The 19,209-nt window shown below is 42.6% G+C and overlaps 1 protein-coding gene across 1 annotated transcript in view; it reads left to right on the forward strand.

The window, feature by feature from the left end:
- Positions 1-3,849: 3,849 nt before the first annotated feature.
- Positions 3,850-19,209, forward strand: part of golga4 (golgin A4) — a 79,651-nt gene continuing 64,291 nt past the window's right edge. Inside the window, exons 1-2 of the mRNA XM_036539768.1 lie at positions 3,850-3,887; positions 7,532-7,633. Of these exons, the coding sequence (XP_036395661.1) occupies positions 7,544-7,633 (90 nt within the window). The 5' untranslated portion in view covers positions 3,850-3,887; positions 7,532-7,543. The remainder of the gene's footprint in view (positions 3,888-7,531; positions 7,634-19,209) is intronic.

Consider the following 19,209-nt stretch of genomic DNA (forward strand, 5'->3'; position numbering starts at 1 on the left):
TACACGAGCAGCAACACAGGCAACGAGGAAGCGCGATAAGGACACCCACTTTTTCACATGCACAGTTCGTCCGGCCACGGCTGCACCCAGTGTGAAGACATGTTCAAGAAATTACAAGCAAAAATAAACGAGGAGCAGTCACCCAAAGGAATGCCACAGACAGTACAACAGCATGCCCAGGTTGGTAGAGTTGCTAGCTGCGAGGTGCGATTTGCTGATGGGGTGAACAGTAGAAGAGCCTGAAAAATAGCCAGACCACCTGGATCGCCATGAGCTTATTAGCTATTAGAACATGGCACCAATGCACAAGTGTTTGTGTAACGTCACCTTAATTTAGTTTTGTTAACAATTTATAATTTAAAGTCATTATAGTACAGCTAATTGTTTGAGCAGCTGGATCCCTAACTAGCTTACTGGATACTAACATGAGCATCTGACTTCATGGTGAAGTTTTTTTAGTTAACAGTTATCGTTACGTTAGTTGACTAGCCGGGTTGACAGTGTTTGTTCCTTACTGGTTAAGCAGGTAATCCTACCTAGGTACTTTGAGCATTGAGGAGCTGTCATTTGGTTGCGGGCAAAATGGCATTCCTTGTCTGGACAGTAATGTTCATATATGTGGCTGAAACATTCTAAGATGATGTAAGAGCAATGGGGTTAGTAGCTGGCTTGCTTGGTATACGGTATTTTTCCGAGATCAGTGTGCTGCTGGACCCACCTGTTTGGTGAACACGGAAGCGTGTACGTCACGCCTTGTGAATGATTCCTCGTAGCCAGCGGCCGAGCTACTACTGTACAAAAACGCACTACTACTGCATTACTGCATATAACTATTTGGAATCTCGCCCACATTAGAGATTCAAGATTTCCTAGTAATTGCAGTTAGAGTACCCCGTTAACGCCAGGGGCCGTCTTTTGCTGTTGTAAAGCAGGAAAGTTACGTGAACGCTATTCCTGTCTAAACACGCCACCTAAGCTTTCACACTGCCGACGTCTTCACTCTAGGGTCTCGGACTGTTCCATTTTCAGTGACCATATTTCATGTTATTCATGTTTCATGACATATTTGTGGCTAGTATTTTAACTCCGAAATGTCAGTGGCTCTAACTGTGGTTTGTAGTGTCACTTTAACAATATTGCACTGCAGTGTAAGAATTCTTACCTGAATTAATAGCTGTACAAGACAGTGTTCCAGCCAGTGCAGGTTTCATACAGAAATGACTGCAATGACTACAGATCCTTAAAAATACTTTCCCATCTAACCTTACCTGAATATACAGAATTTAGGTACAGCTTAAAACAACCACACAATAAATATTACAGTTATGTTTATTTATTATCAAAGTGGCAGATCCGTTGGATCATAGCCTTCTAGCTTGGTTAATTATCTGTGTAGTAAAACGCAATATCTGTGAAGAAATTTGTTAACATACCTAGCTAACAATTTAATCTACTTAGTCAATCATTTTGCATATAGGCTAGTCTAAAGTGTAGGCAGTGCAGTATTTTACAGTATTTAAACATTGTGCCAAGCTTTTTCTTGAATGCTCCTGTGGTTGTGTGCTTATACAATGAGTGTTACGTCTCATCTCATATATTGTAACTATGATGCCTGGAACCCGTCTTTTTGCCCTTCTCTGTACTTTTTCATTAATCTGTATCCTTCTTGAAACTAGACAAATTACTCTAAATATGGCAAAGGCATTGTATTGCATTAATATAACATCCTTTCACTTTTGCACCACAATGTCTACATCTAGATAGACTTTGGTCAGTTCATACACCCATGTCTAATTTGAGAGTAATCCTTGAATAATCCTGCCTGGATTGCTTTGCCGCATATATAGTAGAACTGAATTGACAGATGTTAAAATTTCATTTTCCAGGTGTGCAGTATAACTTTGTCCAAGAAAAAAATGTGTTAACAAATTTTCTTTTGTAGCTGCCACATATCAATAGCTACCTAGCTACCCAATGTACTGAGCAAACCAAGTTCTCTTACTTCAAGTGGTTTAAGAGACCTTCTCATTTTGGGAAAGTGGAATTACTCTAATTCCTAACATTCAACAGCAGGAGCTACAAAACATACCCCTGGATTTGAGGAGCAGGTTGCTTGTTTGAAATTTAATTTGAAAACCTCATTAGCAATCACAATCCTGTTTTGCTGGCTGGTGCATCATTATGCATTACAAGTGCATGTTCATTTTTAGATGTGAATGTAGGAAAAAAGGAACTGTTCTTTAAAAGCATATTAATGAAATAATTATCAATCCATTGCTATGTACAGTATCTCACAAAATAATGCAAATGAAATTATAATGATTGACTGTAGCTAAGTCAAATAAATAATTACAGTACATTAAAAAAATATGTCTCTAGCTTTCTGTTTATTAACACCCTTATGACATGATTCTTGATGGGTCAATGGTCAGGTAGGTTAAGTTGTCTTGCTATCAAGGTAGCTAGCATTTTGATAAAGTCAACAGTAAGCTGTATTAAGGCATATTGATGTCTCAAAGGTAAACTGTGGTAAAAAATGTTTGTTTTGTTTTAAGGACATGTTTGTAGGCAATGATTATGCAGAGTTTGGAAAATGTAGAAAGTTACATTTCTATGCAACCCAGCTGCAGCATTCATGACAATGTCTCAGCTTTGCTTGTTTGTGCCATCATGTTACATGGTCATGGATGTTTATCCTGTCTGTAAGGGCTGACAGTGGGCCCCTAGGATTAGATTGAGTCAATAAGTGCATGTGCTTAATGTCTACTGAAAATGGAGGCCTGTTCAACATTGGTAAGTTTCTTGCTATATCTATCTACACGACAGTGGCATACCCTCGAATGGGTTTGTATCGGTCTGCTCTACAGGTTGGAACAATGCCAGGCTGAAGGACATTTATTAGATGCAGTACATAAAGGTCCATTATCTATGATGCAGACTGGTTAGTATTGTTAGATGTCACAGATGAAGGACAGCTATCATATGAAGCCAGCTTAAGTGATCAATTATGAGTTTATCCTGCAGTTTGACTAAAGTTGTCCTGCTGAAACAATCTGGGATACAGTCGAATTACATCTACAACTTTTTGGTCTATAAGAATGACAGAGAGAAAATGCTTGATTGGAACTGGTGGAGAAAGTTTGATGTTTTGAATTAAAACAACTTGGGCAAGGGAAATCTAATGAACTGTATTTGTTTAACCCATGGATGTTTTCTTTCTTATGGATGTGTTCATTTCAGCTTGTGTTCAGTTAACGTATGTTAACCTTAAAACAACAAAAACTGCAAGTATGATTTGCACATGCTTTTTGTGGCCACCTAAACCAGTAGCCAATTGGCCCAGGCGGTCACTGCTAAAAGCTGTTAGTGTTTGGCCTGCTACCTGTGTCTGAAGGCAGGATGGGAGCTGCCCCTGGCAGCCAGAGGGAGGCAGTAGATGGCATGTGCTGTGCACCTTGGTTTGATCATATCAGTTTTTACAATCTGATATTAAATGGGTGATTAAAACTGAAAGGTTTGGAATTGTGCATTCCTCCTTTATCACTGAAATAAATGATATTAATTTGGAATGTCTTAAGGAAGGTCAGACTTTCACTCTAGTTTTTTATAGTCCTGTGATCTTGCACCAGATTCGCACACACAGCATCCCTGCTTTCAAAGCTATGGCAGTTATTAAGAGAGAAGAGAATGGGGAGGGAGGAGCACCAGGGGTCCATCTGAGTAGAATGCCACTGAGGCCTGTAGCTAGTGGTAACCTGGTTTGGACCAGAGCAAGCTCAGTGCTGGGTTTGAGATTGTTTTCTCTACAGGTGGTCCCAGGAGATCAGCGCAGCCGAACCTCCTCCCTGCGTCTGGACGACGGCCACAGCTCCACCAGCGACAGGGAGGTGAGCTCGGCTGCATCGCGCTGTTCCCTCACTAGTGTGCATGTGCCTTGAGACACAGCATGAACTGCATTTACAGGTTCACCAGCTCACGACCAAATCTGCATCTGTGAGAGGACCACTCAGAGAATAACCATTCAGCTCTGGCCACAGAGGACTGCTGCTGTCCCTGTGCCTTACCCCACCAAATAACTCCATCATCTGACAGAGTGCTTGTGGTTTTCAGAGAATGAGGACAGTGGCTGGCTGGGGCTCTGCAGGATACAGTAGAGGAGGCCCTGCCCATTTGTAATACACAGACCTGGGCTGGTAATGTTATGGATGCTTTGCTAGAGAGTGAAACAAACAGGAAGAATAGGTGTGACTTTTCAAATGTAACCAGTTGCCTGTAGGAAATCATGGCTTTCCTTTCACAATTTGAAAATGCTTGTCTTAAATATTTTATACTTTGTAAGTGACTGTATGAAGTTGAAAATCTATGAATTAATAGTATTAGTTGTAGTGCTTACTTAACCTATGACACCTTGGATAAATTTGTTTTTTTAATCACTGAAAGTAAAAATCATTGTCATTTTTGGTTGTGTTAAAATGTCTTCTCAGAGGTGAAATTCACAGCTTTTGTTGAGCTTTTCCTGAAGACAAGTTCTTTTGGGTGGAGCCATTTCAGATTAGCATATCTGTGTGATGTATCTCCCCACTAATGAAAATGCTTCTGTTCTCCCGACAGTAGGATAACTGAAGTAACATGCCTGTTGGTCCAACATCATGCTGCAGTTGGAAAATCCAAAGTCATAAATACCAAGACATTATCATTCACTCATATAAATATCCATACTCCCACTTTAATCACTGGTAGATATACAAGTACTCCCCTTTAATCACTGAAAGACATATATTTTGGTGAACTCTTACTGTAAAGTTGAGTTCACTTTGCTTTTGCAGTTAGATGGAAATGGAAAAAAAAACATAGAACCAATACCTAAGTTTGAAGTTTGGCAAAGCACATGTGTAACCTTTGGATTGGGTGCTGAAATAATGCCAGCCTCCATAGTGGTTACAGGTTGCCATTAGCAGACATAAATCCTCATTGCTATACAGTCTATACTATGTGCAGTCTGTTGTGCTGTAGCCTCTGATAGCCCACGTGGAGCAGAGGGACAGGTGCTGTGGCTGAGACACTGCTGCCCCATTGCTGCCCCACTGCTCCTCCTGGCCTGAGATGGGAAACGTGCTACCCCTGTATTGAGCTTTGGGGGTGTGGTGAAGCATGCATCTCATAGACACCCGGCAAACTTGATCTAGAACACTTTTTAGCCATCAAACACATATTACACATGTTTGAAGAAAATATGTTTTGTATGCTGGGAGTTAATAAAGGTCATATTAGATATGAACTGATGGAAACTGCACAACTGTCTACTAACAAAGCCTGACTACTGACTGAAGCAGCTTTGCTAGATGTATCAAAGTGAGTTTTTTGATGAGTCATGAATAGCATTCCAGCCAATATCAAAGGAGCCATTTAGCAAAAATGATAATTAAGCCTGAATCATGTGAATAGATTGTATGTGTGGCTGTCACAACTCAAGAGTCATTAGTGCTGGGCATGACACCATACAAACATTAGGGAAGGGTACTTACTACCAGAAACCAATCCAGTCTCAGGAGGCTTCTGAAAGTTATGTTTGTATATACAGTAGGATTCATCCGCCAGTCTGTCCTTTTAAATATTAATTCAAAAGTAGATTTCTTTAATCACGTGACATAGGCTCTGTGGTGTAGCCTGCCAGTCTTGATGTGCAGTACTGATTTCACATTTAATCATTTAGCAGGCGCTCTTATTTAGAGCTATTTTGACACAGTGACTTCCTGGACAATTCTAACAATGTTAAACCATTAAACCTTTGTGTTTCAGTGTATTAGTGATCTTTCCTCCAATGCAAAAAGCACAGGCTAACGCCAGCACAGCATATGGTCACTGTGGCTGTGATGGACAACAACGGATGTCCACATTAGTGGCATCTGTGTTTTAGGGTGCTTTCACACAGGCCCTCATGGAATGATGCAGAGACCAGTACAACTGGCTTCACTAGAGCAGATCATCCATGAGCATGTCCTTTAGCCAGTTTAGCACAGAGGCTGCTTCATATTCACCTTTTGTTTTAACAGGTATAGTGGGCCCTATAGTACTGCAGGAACAAGAATTAAATAATAATAAATGTGCGTATGTTGGCATTTTTTTTTGTTCTGCATTGACGTACCAAAGATCTCTCAATAAGGGGATCTAAAGGGGAAGCTAAAGAAACAGAAGAGCTCATAGCAACATTAGGAATGCACTGAATGGATATGGGAGATGCATGTTAGTTTAGCCTCAAAGGATGCTGTTAACTGTTGGACTAGTGTCTGCACAGTCCTGTTACCTGAAAGTAATCTCTTGTGATGCTCTGGGGTGATACCAGCAGCACTGTAGCATGTGTGAAAGCACCCTGGGAACCTTTTTACGAGAGTCACATGACAAAAACAGTCTTATTTACTCATTTGCTGTTATAAACTAACCTTGAACTGGATACTGAAGAGCCTGAAATGTTTTTCAAAATGTGAAACAAATGGTCATCACAATGATTGAAAGTGAAGTCCCTTGGAAGAGAGAGGGGGGAGAAAGGAAGACTTTAAAGCAAAGAGAAAAGACCTAAAGGTCTGTGTTCCAGTATATATACCATGTTCACACACTGTTGAGAGAGTTCACTCTCTTAGCCCTTACCGTTTGGGCCTTCTAGGTTGGGATGCCCAATTTATTAGTGTCTAATAATAGAGCCTTCATGGGTCCTGGCAGAGTCAGCCATTCTCCTCACACTGGCTCCTACACAGACCTGCCCCTGGCATCCAGGCAAAGCCTACATTTAAACACAGAGAGGAGTTTACTCATTTGTTGGGTATCAAGTGGCCATGGTTTTTGAGCTTACACCTAGGGATGATGTCTTGTTGGCCATGCCTAGAATGGGACATGTATGACCACTTGGTGCATACCACCAAACATTATTCCTGTGTTTCATTACAGATCAGATGTTATGGAGGGGAATTGACATTGCTCATGTATTTTTAGAAAAGACTTCAGGTAGCTCTGAAGCCCTCCAAATCCCTTTGACCTCATTTTCTTCCAGTGCTTTCAATGGTGGTTTCCACTGGTGTCAGATTCGGCTCCTCCTCATCAGTGTGTCTCATTTATCCATTGCTGTTCACCTCTTTGACCTCACTAATTTTGTGCTTTCTGAAGAATGGATTTGCAGAGATGGAACAGATGATACTCTTAGCTCAGGAGTTGTTAATTTGTGTTGCTGATTTCCCCACTGTGCTGTGTGTGAAAGGCCGTCATCACTAGTTAATATGATGACGGTAGAAGTTTTGTGCCTGTGTAGTATTGATTAGTTTCCACACTTCTCTTCAGAGGGTGAGGTCAAACAGGTGGCATCTTGGTATTGGGTGCCCTTCATTCTTTTTCTTCTGTTTTTCTCCGAAGTCCTCCGAAGCCCGGCTGGCCGACATCTTCTGTGCAACTTCATTTCCAAAATCATCTTATTTTGATTCTCACTGCTGTCTGTTCCCCCCCCCCCCCCCCACATCCCTGTTATTGCACTGCTGGAGCTCAGCTGCTAGCCGGGATGATAGCAGAGCCTGCTTTTCTCTCTGAGTATACTATCTTTGCTCTGGACCATTCCAAACGACCCAAAGTGGCCCAAATGGCCTGTGCGGTGAGTCCCCCTCACACACCTCTGCCCTCCACCCCCAATCCCCTCCCCACCCCTCTGCTCCTCCCTCTTCCCAGTGATGCCTTTGGTGGTGTAGACGAAGCCTGTGTAGAGCAAGGGCGGACTTCCTGCTTGCATCCTGCTCTCACTCTCCATGTTCTACTTTGCCCTCTGAACTCAAAGGCATCCCGCCTCTAACCCTGCACCTAATCCTGGGAGCAGGGGATCAGTGTCGTGCCGATGGTTCTGTATCCAATGGCTTGTGTGTTTTCTGCAGTTTGTGGGTTTTTCGTTGGTCTTATGGCATCTCAGAAGGAATGATATAACCCTGATGTTTGTAGGATGCTCAGTCTCCCTCCTCCCTCAACAACCCCTTCTCCAGCAAGTTCCCATTTTGCGTGCTCGTTTTTCTTTTCTGTCTGTAGTTTTTGTTTTTGGATTCCTTTGAGTTCAAGCTTTTGGAAATGTTTCACGACGCTCCTTCATTCACTTTCAGGATTTGCAGTTTCAATGAGAGGAGAGCTGGGGACTCTAGATGGTTTAGATTGGTTTGTATCAGTCATTTGAAGTATAAAAAATCTCCCCTCACTCTTGCTTAAATATCCCACTGAGCACTGTCCACTTAGAGTGCTGCTGGTTATACAAATGACTGTAATGGTAAGTACATTTTGTGATAAACGTGTAAAGCTTGTATATCTGCAGAGCCAAATAGCAGTATGTATAAAGTCCCTCTGTGACCTGCCAGGTGTCCTAAAGCAGCGGTTCTTAAACTTTTTGTCTGGCAACCCCCCAAAAAAACATTGGTCAAGTCTCGCGACCCCCTTCTTTCCCATCCCACTGATTTGACAGCATACTGTCATGGCTAACCTCCCTAAAGTGTTAACCACTGCATAAAACGGAAAGCTAAGATGTAACAAGTATAACAGTTTATTGTTCACAATAAAAAGTGCAATGGAAAAAACGTACATGCAGTCTATGTATATTGCATGCGTAGGCATGCAAATACGGTATAGTTGACAGTACCAAATGCCCGCCCAAAATTTTTTGCATCCTCTGACAGTAGAGACAGTCTTTAGAAATGTAGTTAAGTTTTTGGAAATGTAGCCCACTCACTCACTTGCTATTTTTAAACAATAGTTTGTTAGATAGCTAGTTACTACTTTACTATCTATCTAGCTATCTAATGTTTCTCTGTCGTATGTCTACACATTTGACATGTTATGCGATATTTACATTTATGTGACCGTGTGGTCCAAAAATTAGTTAGCTAGCTTAGCGTTAATGGCGCGCATTTAAAATTGGTTTTAAAATGCGTCTTGGGTGATCGGACCACAAGTGGACAGCGCTAAATACAGGTGTAAACGCCCAGCAAGATGCATTGTGATTCAATCACTCAAACCACTTGCCGAGGTGGTCTGGGACGCATTTGACCACATATCTTTTGCATTGTAAATGCTAATGCGTCCCCGACAGGGACATAACAGGAAAATACATTATCAATGCAGGATGTGGTGGTTGTTTTGGTGACAGCGTGCCAACGCTCGAAAAAATGCTTTTCTAACATTCTTCCTTTTTCGTCTTGTCCTGCGCTCTTTTGCAAGTCGCAAATGACTTTGTCCTGCCAATCTCAACAGTTGGAATAGCCCATACATGTATATAAATTCTTGAAACATTTTTGTTTTCTTAGCTAGCCCATGCTAAACAAATCTGGCGACTGAGACTGACATAGCGGGGTGACGTAGGCAGTAACGAAATCTGAACACAAGTGGTCAGCTGGACCCCTTGGAGACGCATGTTTGGGCGTACTCACATTAGGCCTGGTTGCCTTGTACTGTGCCTGAGCACGATTGTCCCCCCTCCCCACTCCCCCGCTGGCCTGCGCTCACATTGCGCTTAATGTTCTGAGCCCGAACACGCTTACGTCAACACGATGCAACCTTTTGTGTTGAAGAAAAGCGCTCTCGCACAGCGCAGTGAAGTTCATGATTCTAATTACTTTGTGGCTTATTTGGAGTGACACACGGCCCTCTCACATGCCTCATAGATTTATCGATTATGCAACGCAGCGATTTTCATTTAATCGTGCTGCACGTATAAGAAGATTTTTACGGAGGCAGCTGACATTTCAGTCATTATGCTAAGGGACAGACCAATATTTTGTGTCAGACTACAGTAGCCTAATCACAATAATGTTAGCTAATGTTAACCAGTTAGGGCTACTACTTGTGTGTGTGCTACTCTCATCATTACAACAACAAGCATCTTCTGTTACTGCTTGGATAGTACACTTTTCAATTCATTCGAGAATATTTGGGTTAATAACGGGTCTGGTTCTCACCTTGTTGATGAATGTGAAGTCTGCGAGTAAAGCAGCTCCAAATTCCTCCCTCAACGTCAGCTGCCTCCATAAAAATCTTCTTATACGTGCAGCACGATTAACTGAAAATCGCTGCGTTGCATAATCGATGCGAACTGGCTGGGGAGCTAACGTTAGCTATGTAGCGATAGATTTGACAAACATAGCTAGTTAGCTAACAGGCTACCTATCTGAACGATTGTTGAAGACTAGCTACTTAAACAGGTTGGCTGCTTCCTTTGTGATACTCTGACTAAGCCCCTGACAACAGCAACGCTTACATCGCCACGTAAAGTATGGTTAGTTTTATGTCGCTTGCTAGTAACTAAGCTAATGTTACCAATGTTACTGTTTATATAACATGTCAAAATCATATGAAAGTTGCTGCCTTCCAGTGGCATTTTTTTGACAAGGTAGCAATAATTTATAGACTACGCTATAAATTCCTGCGACCGGTAGGCCTAACAAAATCTGATAATGTTGCAAAAAATGGCAGAATACTGGTCCATTTCTTTCTCTCATGCCCCTTTTCCACCAAGGCAGTTTGAGGCCCGGTTTGGAGCCAGTGCCTAATCTTGAACCAGTTCTTTGTGTTTTGACAGCCAAAGAACTGGCACAAGAGTGGCACCAACTCTTTGCTGGTCTAGAACAAAGAACCGGTACGGAGCTGGGGGTGGGATTATCGTGACCAATAATTTGTGACCATCATTTTTAAAAAAACCAGAGCTAGTGTACCATCTAGTTTGCCTAAAAAGAAGAAAAACCAATTTCGCCTTGTTGCCAGCTAGCTATGTATTTCTTAGCTGTTTAGTGAGCTACTAATTTCTCATGATGGCTAGCTAGCCAGCTACCGTAACCTTGGTAATAGTAGCTAACATTAGCATGCTACCTTCTAACGTTGCCATTGACTCACCTACCAATGTCACTTAACATTTGGCTTCACAAAAGGCTAACATTGTAGTGTAGTGTAGTGGACAACTTTGTTTTTTAAAGCACTGTTCTCTTGTTTTTTTATTGTTGTTTGTTCCCGCTAGCTTGCAGTAGCGCCTGGAAACTAGCAAAACACTATGCTCACGAAACATTATGGTCGCGAAACACCGCAGATTGTCTGAAATTTGTGTTATTGCGAAAGCTACAGCACAAGATTGTTTAATTAACAAGGATGTCAATTTGAATAATTAAGAAGCAACTAATCCAAAGCTTTCTCTTAAATGTGTCGCATTATAGGTTTTTTGTGTTACAAAATTCAAATTACAGAACTGAGCTAAATTTAGTTAAACCAATTTAAATTACTGAGAATAAACTTTTAGGTTATGTTGAGTGCAATGAACAATAATGTTCAGAACACAGACTTCACAAAAGCTGTGATGTGTCATGAGCATTTAATGTAATCGAAATCAATAAATGCCATCCTTGCCATCTTATGTTGTAGCTTTCGCAAGCACACAAACAACACACAATTGGCGCTGTTTCGCGAACATAATAATTTACTCTATTTACGGCGACTGGTGTCAATTATTCTGTGAATTATTTCATATTATTTCATTGTTAAGGAGGATAAAGGGGAACAGGTTGAAAGTAATGATAGATTTAAAGTAGTGCTGACAGATAAATCGCATTTTCATTGTCACCGCTGTCATATACTGGTTTATGTGGGCATGTTCTATAAGCTGCTGTGTACGACAGCTTTGTTTCGATAACATTTTATGGCAGCAGCCCTGTTTTACATGCAGAGTAAAGCACACATGTGTTGTTGTTACTGCTGGAGTTCATACAATAAAGCTGAGCTGCAAAATAAACCGCTTGTTCATTCTACATGGAGTCAGAAGTGACCCGGACAGTTACTGGAACAAAGTCACAAGTGAGAAAGCAGCGATATGGCGAAGTTTAATCCCCCAACAAAATTTTCCTTTGATAAGCGACGGAATGGCCTGACTGGAAACAGCGTTTTGAGTGCTACAGGATCGCAACAAAACTTGATAAAGACAAGTGAAGGTGACCTCCCTAATTTATGCCATGGGCAACGAAGCGGAGAACATTTACAAGTCATTCACGTTTGCTACAGACAAGGACTGATGACTTTGACGTTGATGAGGAAGTTTGATGAGTATTTTTTTTCCCCACAGAGGAATGTTATACACGAAAGAGCATGTTTTCACCAGCGATTCCAGTGGCCAGGAGAGAAGGCAGAGGGTTTTATCTGAGCCCTGTACGAGTTATCAGAGCACTGTGACTTCGGTGCATCTAGAGATTAGAATATCCGCGACCGTATTGTGGTCAGGATGCTGGACAAGGAGCTCTCACGCAGGTTACAGCTAATGGTGGACCTCATGCTGGCGCAGATGATACAGACCATCAGACAATCGGAGGAGCGCACAAGTCGCAGCACAAGTGAGCTTGCAAGGAGACTCGGTGGGATCAGTACAGGAGGTGAGGCATAAAAGAAAGAACACAAACTGGAAGCCACAACAACGACAACAAGACAAGTCACGTGCAGACAGAAAATGGGGGGAAAGTGAAAAGAAATGTGGTAAATGTGGCAAAATACAGCATAGCAGAGATGAGAAGTGCCCTGCAGCCAAAGCTACATGTCACAACTGTCACAAAATGGGACACTGGGCGAGAGTGTGTCATAACAGCAGGTCAGTCAATGAGGTCACAGAGACTGAGGAGGGTGAGCAGACCACATATTTCCTAGGTTCAGTGTGTGATGCAAATGAGAAAAGTGAAGCATGAACTGTGCAGCTACATGTAGATTCCATCCCAGTAGAATTTAAGATTGACACAGGAGCTGATGTCAATGTCATAAATGAAGATACATTCCACACACTCACCCCTGAAAGAACATTAGAACTGTCTGACCTCCCTCTAGACAGCCCAGGAGGACAACTGTTGTGTCTTGGCTGCTTCAATGTCACAGTAAGCTACAAAGGCAAAGACTACCCATCTAAAGTCTGTGTACTTCATGGACACAGAGTCAACAGTCTACTCAGCCATTCCCTGTCAGTGAGGATGAACCTGGTGAAGCGAGTAGATGAAGTGACACACAACACCAGTGAACACCGGCTGCCTTACGGTGAGCACGGCACTATAAAAACGGAATCAGTCAAAATCCAGTTAAGAGATGATGCTGTACCATATGCCATGCACACTGCACACCATGTGCCTTTTCCCGTGTTGCAGAAGGTGAAAGAAGAACTACAGAGGATGGAGAACAATGGTGTCATCGAGCGGGTGACACATCCTACCGAATGGTGTGCTCCCATGGTACCGGTTCTGAAAAAGAACACAGCCAGAGCCAGAAACTGCGTTGACCTGACAAAACTAAATAAGTCAGTCAAAAGAGAGCGCATGGGTCCTGGGTCATCTAATCGACCATTCTGGGGTCAGGCCAGACCCTGAGAAAGTGGAGGCCATTCACCAGCTGCTGCCACCTGGAAATGTACAAGAACTAAAAAGAGGCCTGGGCATGGTCAACTACCTGGGCAGATACATCCCTGCCCTCGCCACAGTAGGTCAGCCCTTGTACAAGCTGCTAAAGAGCAAGAACGTCTGGACCTGGGGCCACGCTCAGCAGTCAGCTTTTGAGAACATTAAAACGATGCTTACAACAGCACCAGTCCTTGCATTTTACGACATCACAAAGCCCACAGCCGTGTCCGCCGACGCCAGTAGCTATGGATTAGGGGCCGTGCTGCTTCAACTCCATGGAAACGAGTGGAAACCAGTTGCTCATAGCTCCAGAAGCCTCACTTAGGCTGAATCACGCTACGGCCAGATAGAGAAAGAGTGTCTGGCTTGCGTGTGGGTTTGTGAGAAGTTTGACAAGTATCTGTGTGGCTTGGATCGGTTCAGGCTTGAGACCGACCACAGGCTGTTGGTGCCGCTTGTCAATAGCCGGAGCCTTGACAATGTTCCCTTGAGGTGTCAGCGTCTCCTAATGCGGCTCATGAGGTACAAACCAGAGGCAATTTATGTGCCTGGTAAAACCCTTGTCATCGCCGATGCCCTATCATGGAGCCCAGAAACCCGTACAAAGGAAAAGACTGACACACACAGTGAGGTGGAATGTCACATAGCCACAGTGATACAGGGCATTCCAGCATCTCCAAGCCGAATGGAGAACATCAAAGTGGCCACTGCAGCTCACAGCGAACTACAGACTGTCATCAAATACATAAGAAGAGGAAGGCCTGAATACAGTGGTAATGTGCCACTGAACCTCAGAGCATGCATGATAGTGAAAAATGAGCTATCGGAGACTGATGGCTTGGTCATATGATGATGCAGGATCGCCATTCCAAGGTCACAGAGAGCAGACATTCTAAAGAAAATACACGACGGGCACCAAGGACTTACCAAGTGCAGAGACGGGGCAGATTCATCAGTTTGGTGGCCAGGGACAGAGGCGGACTCAGCAAAAGGAGCCGCTCATCTTCACACCTCTGCCTGATCGCCCCTGGAAAAGAATAGCTCTTGACCTCTGTGAGCGCAACAAGAATAACTACCTTGCGTAGTATCAGGTTACTACTCACGGTTCTTGGAAATACTACATCTGCCATCCACAACCAGCAGTCAGGTTATTCAGAGACTTATTCAGAGAATTCAACCTTCTTAGGTTTGGGATCCCAGACGAGGTGGTGAGTGACAGTGGGCCTCAGTTCGCCAGCACAGAGTTCCAAGAGCTGGCTAGAGAGATGGACTTCATACACATAACATCTAGTCCTCACTACCCCCAAGGAAATGGTAATGCAGAGAGAGCGGTGCAGACCGCAAAGAGTATCCTCCGACACGAGGATCCACTAATAGCCCTCATGTGCTATAGGTCAACTCCCTGTGCCACTAAAGGAGTCAGTCCAGCTGAATTCCTTATGGGGAGAAAGATCAGGAGAACCCTCTCTACCCTGGAGAAAAATCTTCAACCGAAATGGCCCAACAAAGACTGTTGAACAAAAGGATGCTAGTGAGAAGGCCAAACAAGCTTTCTATTATAACCGCCGCCACGGGGCCAGACCTCTTCCTCCACTACGATCAGGAGACAGTCTTCACCAAGCTGGATCAGGAAAAGACTTGGGTGACACCAGCAGCTGTTTCCAAGGAGAGTGTTACCCCGAGGTCTTATCTCATCAAAACACCGCAAGGAGCAGTGCTGCGGTGGAACTGCTGCCATCTCCGACCAGAGTAGTCTCCGCAGTCTGCCAAAGACTCCCTTCCACCACCAGCTGAGAGTACTGGGGGATTGATATCCCAGTCTGTAGGTGTCCTCACTCCAGAGACTGCCTCTTCTAACCCAAGTCAGGTCACAACCCTCACACATGCACCTACAGAGACACCAGCACAGGCTCACACCAGATATGGACGGGTGTGCAAACCAGTCATGAGACTGAACCTGTAGACACTGAGGTGTCCACCATGTGACCCTTGGGGGGGGGGGGGGGGGCAGGGAAACAGAAAGGTCACTTAAAAAAAAAAAAAAAAAAGAGAGAGAGAGACATGTATTAATATTGCTGTTCTTGAAATTCAGTGATTTTGAAATTGAAAATAATACTACTGTACCTTGGTTAAGTTGAGTGATATAGCTGCTGATATGTTTGATAAGTTTCATGCCAGGAAACTGCTCTTTAAGTTTGAAAGTGATCATGGTTTATGGCACCTTAATTTCCTTATAATATAACCATAATTGCAAATTATGTAGGTTTACAAGGTGATGTAATTTATGAGAGGAGTTACAAAACGCTAAGGTTACATTTATGTTCGAAGGGTAAGCCTATTTTCAAAAGGTCATTGTAACTAACAGAGTTTGTGTATTGTAGTTAATTGATTATTGTTTGGATGCAGTCTTGTTATTGGAAATAACATAAAAAGGGGAGAGATGTCATATACTGGTTTATGTGGGTGTGTTCTATAAGCTGCTGTGTACGACAGCTTTGTGTCACGATAATGTCTTATGGCAGCAGCCCCATTTTACATGCAGAGTAAAGCACACACGTGTTGTAACTGCTGGAGTTCATACAAGAAAGCTGAGCTGTAAAATAAACTGCTTGTTCATTCTACAATTGCGATATGAGCATGCACGATAAACACATCGCAGACTGCCTGAAACGCGATGAATAAGAAAAATCATTTTATTTACACGCGCCATGCATTCATGCTCAGCATGCGAACATTTGACCTATCACAGGGCCGCCCAATTTCACTCCCTTTGTTTTGGCCCGCCATGAGCTATGCGCTCCCACCGCCACGTGATGCGCCCCTTAAAACTGATGGTCCACCAATGAGCGGAAAGGGGCAGGGGCGTAGCGAGTGCTGGTTGAATAGTACATAAAATGCACTCAAGAAGCGGGTCTGATAAACTACAGTCGGTCTTTTCGACAGGGTTGCCAGTCTGATTGCAAGTGATGTCACATAAAAAGCTGAATTGTGTTACATGCTATCAAAACCGATTCCCGACAAGGTTCGCTTTGGAAAAAGCACTAAAGCACCACTCTGCCAAGTGTTTACTTACAATAAACTGCTAAACGTGGAAACAAACTGTGGCTTATTCTGCACAGGAATGGATGTTGAAATTGATGGCTAAAATGCATGTTTTCTTTCGTTAAGTTGACGCGATCTCAGTAAGGAAACCAAACTATTGCCATTTCAGTCACACAAGTCAGTGCGAAATCACTACCAATTAGGAAAAATAATTATGCCAAACCTGGCAGCCCGGGTTGGCGGATTCTGTTGTATTTCCGACCAGTAATCTGTTGTTGGTGTTATTAGTTAGCCAACGTTACTATAAAACGAAATTACCAAATCGTTTCGAGTGACCCTGTGAATGAGAAGCTCATTTTCATTTTGATATAGTGGCTCATAGCTACCGTATGGGGGCATTTTGTGATGATGTGTAACTTAATCGTTGCTCAATGTAAACATAATATCCAATATTGATTTGTTATTCAGTGTTGTCACTATGATGTTGATGTTGTTCAACTTTATATTTGTTGAAGTCAAATTTACCCTTGATTACAAAGGTGGACAATATAGCTGTCTTCAACTTAATTTTCTAGAGCACCTTGAGTTGCATTGACGTTCTGTCAGAAAGGTGTCTTTCCTTTTAATTATGTTTATGCTCCCTAAAAGAAGCATATGGATGTTTTATGTTTTTGACAAGCATCTCTGCAAATTAATAAAATTACTACTAAGCAGATTAAAGAGTAATGTTATAATAATTTTATTATTTTGTAATTTTATTCTAGATTTAGAATGTTAATTTTCTATAAAACATAATACATTTTAATGCACGAGTTCTCAAACTATTGAAAGCTGGGCCCCCCTCCATGCTGATCAACTGTACTCGCCCCCCTAACCCCCCCCCAACCGACTATACATAGATAGATTAGATTATTATTACATTATTAGTGATAGTAATCTACTACAAGATTATTATTATTATCATTATTATTATTATTAATAGTAGTAGTAGTAGTAGTAGTAGTATTAAGTAGGCTATCATTATTAAGTATCATCATCATCATCATTAGATAGGAAAGCTATTATTATTAGGCCTACAATCATCAGGCTATTTGTTGATACTAGTGGTAGGCTATTTTTTCTTTATTATTATTATTATTATTATTATTATTATTATGCCCTATGAATATTAGGCCCTATTATTATGCGATTATCATCAGGCTATTTATTAGTAGTGGTAGTACCAGGGCTTATTATTATTATTATTATTAGGTTATTAGTGGCTTGTGTTATCATCACCAAAGCTTGCAAGTCTGTTTTCAGTGTGAGATGTGAGCCTGCTTTGTTTTGCAGAGTTCTTGAATTCTCGGCTCAATTTTAGATAAACACAGCCTCAGGTCATCCTCAATCTGTGCGTGATTGCAGTATTTGGTTTTGAGCGCGGTGAGTTTTGAAAAGCCTGTCTCACACAGATATGTTGATGGGAAAGGTAGGAGGACTTTTAATGCTGCATCAGAAAGCTGGGGGTATTCCTGCATCAGTGTTACCCAGAAAGATGCAAGAGGGCAGGTGGTAAAGAGATGTTTCAGCCTGGTGTCACTCTTCAGTTTAGTAAACTGTTCCTGCATTTGAAGTGACAGATCGTGTCCAGTGCAGACAAATGGGTCCTGAATCCACGAAAATGAGCGGTAGTCTTTGAAATATGATTCAAACTGCTGCTTTAGTGCAGACAGGTGATCTGCAGCTGATTGGAGGACAGAGGAGAAATCACTTCCGCCTGCTTCCGTGATGAAGTCTGCCAGACTGGGAAACATGTCACAGTTTCCATCTCTGATGCGGCCATGCCAGAGGACAAGTTTTTGGACAAAAGCATCCACTTTGTCTGCAAGGAGCAAGACGCTCGAATCTCGGCCTTGCAAAGACAAGTTTAAACTATTCAGGCGATCAAATATGTCGACCAAATACGACAAGGAGGCTAGCCACAGAGAGTCATCAAGGTGCTTGGCCAATTCGGATTTGCTTTCATTTAAAAAGAGTTTCACCTCTTCTCGCAGCTCATACAAGCGCTGTAACACTCTCCCTCTGGAAAGCCAGCACACCTCTGTGTGTAAGAGCAGCTGTTTGTGGCCAGAACCCATTTCCTGACAGAGAACACCAAATAAGCGCGAGTTCAATGGACGTGATTTTATGTGATTTATGATCTGTACTGCTTGATGCAGAAGTGTCTCAAAGGGCTTTGGCATTTTTTTTGCTGCAAGTGCCTTGCGATGGATCATGCAATGATTCCATCTTGCAAGCGGAGCTTCCTGCTGGAGGCATGTCACTAAGCCACTCTCATGGCCTGTCATGGATCGCGCTGACATAAGTCAGCATCTGCACCTGCCCAGCAACATCAGTAGACTCATCTACCTGTAATGCGAAGTAAGGACTCTGCTTAACATGGTGTATGAGTTGCTCCTTCACATCATTAGCCATATCAGAAATTCTGCGAGCTACAGTGTCATTGGAAAGTGGAATGGCACTAAGTTTAGACACTGACTAGACACGGTGGTATGTCTGCTCATTGTGGACTTTGGGCATGAAGGGCATCACGCTTTATTTTAAAAAAATCCAAAGGCTTATCTTTTAATTCGGGATGCTTGGTGTCTAGGTGTCTTTTTAACTTGCACGGTTTCATGCTGTCATTAGCAAGCACCTCTGCACAAACCACACATTGGGACGTTGTTCCAAAGTGCCAGTCACAGAAAACCCAAATTGCAAATAACTCTTG

The sequence above is a fragment of the Megalops cyprinoides genome, chromosome 10, assembly GCF_013368585.1.
Source record: "Megalops cyprinoides isolate fMegCyp1 chromosome 10, fMegCyp1.pri, whole genome shotgun sequence".
In the NCBI taxonomy this organism is placed as follows: Eukaryota; Metazoa; Chordata; class Actinopteri; order Elopiformes; family Megalopidae; genus Megalops; species Megalops cyprinoides.